This window comes from Otolemur garnettii, unplaced genomic scaffold, assembly GCF_000181295.1.
Source record: "Otolemur garnettii isolate 467f Iridium unplaced genomic scaffold, OtoGar3 scaffold00163, whole genome shotgun sequence".
In the NCBI taxonomy this organism is placed as follows: domain Eukaryota; kingdom Metazoa; phylum Chordata; class Mammalia; order Primates; family Galagidae; genus Otolemur; species Otolemur garnettii.
Genome location: NW_003852558.1, coordinates 1096356 through 1103988, shown reverse-complemented (window position 1 = coordinate 1103988; position 7633 = coordinate 1096356). Strand labels below are relative to the sequence as shown.

Sequence of the window (7633 nt, the reverse complement as noted above, 5' to 3'; positions counted from 1 at the left end):
GATGCGGCACAAATTGTTAAAAATTGGGACTATCCCACCAAAAGCGGGACGTCTGGTCACCTTACCCTAGACTACAATTGATCATTTCTGAACTCCAACCCTCATAGTTTATGAACCTGTAAGTCATGGAGAATAAGAATGAACGGGAAAAGCTGGGAGCCTCAGAGTCCCTGTGTGTGGCCCTAAGCCAAGTTCCTTATAGAGACACATCTGCTGGTGAGAACCCATCTGGCTAGGTGATGGGATTAAGAGTGGGTGAAGTACACTTTCTTTCATATACTTCTTATTTTCCTTTGCTCTCTACAACAAGAAGGTACTGCTGTTATAACAAAAATGTTATGACCAGGGACAGATAAAATTAATATTGAGGAAAACCAAAAGCAATGATCTGATCTCAGCCCTGGGATTATGAGGAAGAACCCTCAAGGCATCGCCGCATTTACTTGGGTGTGTGTCCCTGGCTCACATCCACCTTCAGGATCCCGGGTATTCAGTTGCCACAGAGGGGATCTGGTTATCAGTTAACCATGACGGTGGGCATGTGGAGGCGACGCCAGGTGGGACCTGCTGAGGCTTTGTGTTCTGACTCAGACCCAGGTCAAGGGGAAGTTTACGGTACCCCGGGCTCACCGCGATGGTTTGTGTTGGCGGGAGCAGCCTGGCAGGCTGGCTGGGTTTACTCAGGTGAGCGTCCTGTTGTGTGGCCCTGTTTTGCAGCTCGCCCGTGCTTCGTGGGGGAGTGGAGCCCCTGGAGCGGTTGTGCGGACGAGTGCAAGCCCACAAGCCGCGTGCGGAGGCGCTCGGTGCGGCAGGAGCCTCAGAACGGCGGCGCGCCCTGCCCGCCCCTGGAAGAGCGAGCCGGCTGCCTGGAGTACTCCACGCCGCAGGGCCGGGACTGCGCGCACGCCTTCGGTACTGACATTTCACGCTGCTGCTTTTATCATCTTTGAGGACTTTTTGGCCACTTCATCCCATAAAAGGCCGTGGGCCTTTCAGGGATGGTTCCATGCCCTGCAGGGAGCGGGATGGGCGGGTCTGTCCAGAGTAGATAAGAACATCAGGAAACGCTTAATAGAGGAATGGGGGTCAGCGGCACAAATGCCCCCCCTCTCTCCGCTTTCCCCTCGGGTGTGTTTGATAGCCTGACGGCCCATTTCACTGTGCCTGAACTCAGTAGTGAAATAAACCACATGCCTGGGTCAAGTTGGTGGTTTAAGGACTTCAGATAGGACGATGACATATAGCTCACACAGGACAGTAAGAGTTCCGTAAAGATAATTCTATTTCACCTTCCACTATAATTCCTGTTAATTCACACACTCGCACATGTCTGTAAATTTCTAAACAATGATAAATGATTCTCTTAAAACGCTTGCCTCTCCTCTCAAGCTGACTGGATGGGGGCTGATGTGATCGGATTTGTGATTTGAAAAGACTGCTCTGGTTATCAAGCAGCCATACAAAACTCCCAAAGAAATATTATAAACAAAAAGGCTGACGTGTTGATCTGAATTGAACCCAATAGGGCAAAACACTGACTTCTCAGGGTAGCAAAGACCGTGTGTTTTTCATAGGAACATGGAAAATTCCATGCAGACATGGTCTGCATCAAGTCACGGTGTTCCTCCTTTATTCCACACACAGCTGCCTATTGAGAGTGTGCTTGATGCCAGGTGCTGGGCTGAGTGCCAGGTTTACAGTGGTGATAAAAGTTCCTATCTGCTGTCCTACAGATCACAGCCCAGGGGAAGGAAGTGGGATAACCAGATAATACCAGGAAGTTAATCCGAGAAATTTACAGCTGCGATAATTAGTGCAACTGGTAGTAAGAGGCTCATGGAGCTATGAGCAGGTGTAATGAGGTGATTCCTCTTGGTCTTGAGGGAGGATGGGGCAGGGCTTCCCTGGAGATGGGCTGAGATATATAAGCTGCCTGGAGAACAGACCAGGATGGTTAGATCTGATGGTTGGGTATAGAGTTTTGAGGGATTTGGTAGCTGGTCAAGGGCAGAGCTATGACCCTGAGAGGTGGTAACATAGCCAGTTTTATTGGGTTTGGACAGGGCTGCAGGGAAGGGAAAGTCCTCACAGGACTGTCCAGAGGCCAGGGAGTGAGGGAATCAAAGCATCCAGAAGGGAAGTGCCTTAGGAACTCCTGAGGGAGAGGGCGATTGGAGAGGAGCTTTTTTTTTTTTTTTTTTGAAGAGGAGTCTGTCTCATTCTGTTGCCTCAGGCTAGAGTGCCATGGCATAAGCCTCACTCACAGCAACCTCAAACTCCTGGGTTCAAGAGATCCTTTTGCTTCAGCATCCCAAGAAGCTGGGACTACAAAGGCACTTGCCACACTGCTGGATGAATTTTCTTTTCTTTAGTAGAGACAGGTGCTCACTCTTGCTCAGGCTTGTCTTGAACTCCTGAGCTTAAGTGATCCTCCCACTTTGACCTTCCAGAGTACTAGGATTATAGGCACGAGCCACCATACCTGGCCAGGAGAGGGGCCTTAAGTGTCAGTGAGACATCATCCAGCAGCATAGTAGGTCATGCTGAGGTGCATTCTGGGGGCAATAGTAGCTTGGGGTCTTATAGCAGGAGGCTCTAGCCCAGTGGTTCTCAACCTTCCTAATGCTATGCCCTTTAATACAGTTCCGCATGTTGTTGTGACCCCAACCATAAAATTATTTTTGTTGCTACTTCTTAACCATGATTTTGCTACTATTATGAATCGTAACGTGAATATCTGATATGCAGGATGTATTTTCATTGTTACGAAGGGGTCACCACCCACAGGTTGAGAACCGCTGCTCTAGCCTATCAGAGGCCAGCAGATGCTGGGTATGGTTTCATGGGTGTGTAAAACAGTCTGGCCTCAAATGACTAAAAACCTGATTGTTTGGTTATTTTAAAACAGTTGGATGTGTAACAATTTGGGTTTGGTACTAGCAGGCTTTTGAGCTAATGGGTCTCAGCCTACAGTGAGGGGAGGCACATGGCCCCAAAGAGAAGCCAAAAAAAAAAAAAAAGTCTGGCATGAGAAAAGCACAGAGAATACCCTATTTAGGATTCTGGTCATTATCTTAAGAGCCCTGGAAACCCACTGGGGTGTTTTGTGCAGGGGCAGATGTAATCAGACGTGTGGTTTGGAAAGATTACTCTGGCAGTAGAGACAGTCATATTAAGCTCACAGGGAAATCATTTAGTGCTTCGAAGGTGGTCTCTCCTAGAAATAGCCATAGAACAGAACATATTCAGCTCACGGACTCTGCAGAAGGCAACAGAAACAGCTCAGGGAGGAAGATACTGTATGGCTTTATTGATTTTTTTTGGTGGCTCTTAAAAGCAGGAGTTGACCCATTGGCCCACAGGAAGGGCAGCCAGTCTGTTTATTTGCCAGGTTTGGCTGCTAGAAAGTGCTCTTGCAGCACATTAGGCCCTGCACCAGGCTGCCAGGCTCCCCTTCCCAGCCCTGGATCTCTTTACAAGAGGACAATACAGGGAGGTGGCAGGAAGTCCATGCAGGGGACGCTATGGAACATGGGCCAAAGGCCCCAGGGAGCATGACCATCATCGGCCAAAGGGACAGTGTGGCCCTGGGCAAAACTGGCCCACACCCAGCCTCTGGGGATTTCTTCTCTGCCTGGACATCTCTGGTTGTCCTCTGGCTGTCCTGCCTCCCTCCAAATGTCCTCCTTGAAAGGTGTAAGTGGTGGTGCCCAGAGAGCAGGTAGCAGTGGAGATGTTCAGACCAGATTTATTGAAAGGGGAGGGTGACTCTTCCCCCCTGGGTAATACAAAGATGGCGTCTGCACCTGGGGGCAGTTAGACACCCCTTTTATACGGAGCCTAGAGGGTGAGCAAATTTCGCAGCTTGCCCAAAACTTTAGAGGTTTTGGTCTTCTGGTATGAACTTGGGAAAGGGGGCAGCCAGATCCTTTATGTCTTTGTCTTAGGAGGGGCAGGGGTTCATGTGCGGCTGCATTAGACCTCCCCAACACTTGTGTTCCCAAATCATCCCTTCACCATTCTGTCTGCCACATTCCATTAGCATGACTTTAATAAGCTTAGGTTGTCTTTCCTGACGCTCAGAGTTTGCTAGTGACTTTGGCTTAGCGTTAGGAGGCTTGTCTGTACTTAATAGCCTCCTTCCTTTCCCAAACCATAAAATGAAATCTCCTAGTTTGATAAGAGAAGGGAAATTTTGACTTGGGGTGAGCCTGCTGGCATTTCCCCTCCAGACTTGAGGCCCCAAGATTCCCCTCATGTTGGGTTTGTTTTCGTGAGGATCACTCTTCTCACATGCTGGTCAGGGAAGATGGCCCCTGTTTCCAGTCTAGTGGTTCCCTGGGGCATCTGCATGGCCTGAGAATTTGTTAGAAATGCAAGTTCCTCGGCCCCACCCAGACCCATGGGTTAGAATACCTGGACATGGGCCCAGCGCTCTGCTGCGGGGGAGAATCTGTTTCCTTGCAGTTCCACCTCCCAGGGGCCATCGGTGTCCTTTCCTCATGGCTCTCTTTGACTTCACAGCCAGCAACATCACCTCTCTCTGCGCCTCCTCTGTGGTCATCTCTCCCTTTGACTGACTTTTCTTAAGAACCCTCGTGATGACATTGAGCCCCCCGGATAATTCAGGACAATCTTCTACTTTTAAGCTCCACTGAGCAGCAATGTTAATTTTATTTGTAACCTTAATTCCTCTTTTCCGTGTAATATAACATATTGACAAGGTTCTGGAGATGAGGAAGTGGACATCGTTAAGGGGCCGCTATTCTGCCTACCACAGAGAGGTAGGGCCAGGTCCTTATCCTGGGTTTACAGGTAAGGACTTTGGAGTTCCGAGAGGTGACAGCACAAATGAAGGCCTGCCTGAATCAAACCTGGAACTCTTGGCTCTAAGTCCTGGGGGGGGATTCCCCCTTCAATGTTGTTTTTCTGTTAAATGCCATCATTAGAGCTAAAATCATGATTACAGATTCTTGTTAACTAAGTAGAAATAGTACAAACACCCTGTGAAACCAGCGAAGGAAATGTGCTCCCTGAAGCTCTCTTATCTTATCAAGTAGTTAATGCATTTTTCCTATTGCATTTAATGTATATTGTGATTTTATCATAAAAACATCAAAAAAGCCATACTATTGAATTCCTTGCACATTACTGACAATTATTTACATGTGCTCTCTTCCTAAAAGGAGATCCATTTGTCATATTATAAACTGTACACTTCTGGGTAGGTGTTAACTGTCAATTTTTCATTTTATTCTCTTTCGCACTCTACGATCCTAAGCTCACTTTCGTGAGGCCCCACGTGTCAGAAAGCGTTATGAAATGCTCAGAGCAAATTTAATTTACTTTCATGTTCAAAGTAAGTACATGTGGTGCCATGCTTTCAGAAGTGGAAGTTATTGTAAAACCAGACAATGGTAGGCTGATGGAATACCAGGAAAGTTGGCAAGTCACCAGAGAACAAAGAATATATTGCACTTGTTGCCAGGAAAGGGGAAGGAAGGGGAGCTAACATTTATTGAGAGCCTTTTCTCAGGGCACCTGGTTATGTGCTTGCACACAAAAGCAGAAATAGAGCTGAAGGCAAAAATGATTTCTAAATTATTGACCACTTTCTTAAGTATTGGTGGGGAGTAGTAAAAAGTGGTGCTGGTTTGGGGACCTCCAGGTGATCTAGCTTCTGGACTGTGAACGGAAGGCTTTTGGTCTCCCTGAGGGGAAGGGAGCCCTGGAAATAAAATGTGCCACCCAACCAGCCCCAAGGCCAAAGGAGACAGGTCCTGGGTAACTGGCTCGCTTTTAAAATGCACCACGATCCCCGAAGCCGGACCCTGAACTCGGTAGTTAAGTCTTAAAACACGGAAGATACGAGTATATTCTGTGTTGGGGACGTGGCTTGGTCATTTACTATTATATTTATTTTCCCTTTATCTAACCTTTATAAGCTCTTTACAAAGTTTTTGGGAGGGTTAACAGAGTCTGAGCCGGCAGTTAAATACAAGGGGCGGGCCCAGGAAAGGGGTAACTCCGCCCACTGTGTGCCCTTCCCCCTACCCACCCCCCTAGGCCTGGCTTGAGTACAGGGCGCTAAAAATGTCACCTTTCCTTCCTTAAATCTGACTGTACAGAGACGATGGTGATCAGAGACAGAAAGGGATAATAAAGCAGAATGTAAATAATTCGTGGGAAATAAGCTGCATAAAATAGTGGAACTTTGTTGTAGTCATCTGCATCACAGGGGCAGCCGTGGGGCACTGAATGGTATGGTTGGGAGATGTGCCCTGGCCCTGCCATGTATAGACGTCGGTCTTAAACACAGAACCTCTCCGGGCCACAGTTTTCTCACATCTCTCCTAGAGGACTGGGAGAATTAAATGAATTCATACACATGAAAAGTGACTTCTGCTTGCTCCTGGAAATTCAAAAGTGCTTAACTGTTAGCTTTTATTTTTATTATTATGGCACCTTTTATAAGAATTTTGTATCAGAAACCAGAATTATATATTTATATTCTCCTTCCATTACTTGACCTCCTTTTTCCCTGAGCTGTACATTAAGTACCACACCTTTGAACCTTTGTAATGATATATGCATTACAAATTAGGATATTACATAAATGTTTCAGCTAAAGAAACATACCCTGAAAAGGTTAATAGTCTGATGTGTAATGCTGTGTGGATTTAGCAGTACATTTGTTCTTCATAAAGTGAATGAATACATACAGGTGTCTGAAGAACAGAAATGAAAACAGTATATGGGGAAACCAAAAACCCTGTAGATGTTTGGTTTTGATAATTAGATTGGAGAATCAGAGAAGGATCCTAATAAACAGGTACTCACTTGTTCTTCCTGATTCTGTCTGTGGCTTTTAGAAATGCAAAAACTATGGCCACATTTTAAAAGTGTGATGTGCTCTCTTCAGAAAATACTTAAACATGTGGGTACAACAGGAAAGACCCACACAAGCTGGGACTCTAGGGCGTAGTCTAGGTGGATAAATCCGTATGGGGGAGATTAGGTGCCAAACCACATGAGAAAGAGCTGTATGGGCAGCTCTTGGGAACAGGTGGCTACCTGGCATTATGCTGCTCCTGTCTTAAATTCCCTAGAAATATAAAAAGTGACTCCTCACTAAGAAAATCTTCTGCAATCCCAGCTACTAGGGAGACTGAGGTAGGAGGATCACTTGAGCCAAGAATTTGAGGTTGCTGTGAGCTATGACAATGCCACCACACTCTACTGAGGGTGACAAAGTGAAACTGTCAGAAAGAAAGAAAGAAAAGAAGGAGGGAAGAAAGGAAGGAAGGAAGGAAGGGAAGGAAGGGGAAACAAGAAGAAAAGAACCTGAAAAAGAATTAAAATCTGTTGTCTTGGGATAGAATGGAGCCAGGTAAAACCAACCTGTAGGCTTGAAGCCTCCATTTTGCAACCTCCACCCTTACATCACTGAACTCATATTGGTGATGACTTTGACATCTCACAAGGCAATGATGTCTTGTATCTACCCTTCCTGCCATTGTTTAGTTTCCTAAACAAAAGATAGGCAGGCCTGTTGAGCCATCTCAGCCACAGGGCTCAGTATAGGAACAGAAGACCAAGGGAAGTAAGGCTTGTGGATGTTGGTGGCATCCAG

General features: G+C 46.6%; 1 protein-coding gene across 1 annotated transcript in view; it reads left to right on the top strand.

Moving 5' to 3' along the window:
* The window catches only part of SBSPON (somatomedin B and thrombospondin type 1 domain containing), a 23487-nt gene that overhangs the window by 10148 nt on the left and 5706 nt on the right, over positions 1-7633 (top strand). The window contains exon 2 of the mRNA XM_003800036.2: positions 718-912. Within this exon, the coding sequence (XP_003800084.1) occupies positions 718-912 (195 nt within the window). The remainder of the gene's footprint in view (positions 1-717; positions 913-7633) is intronic.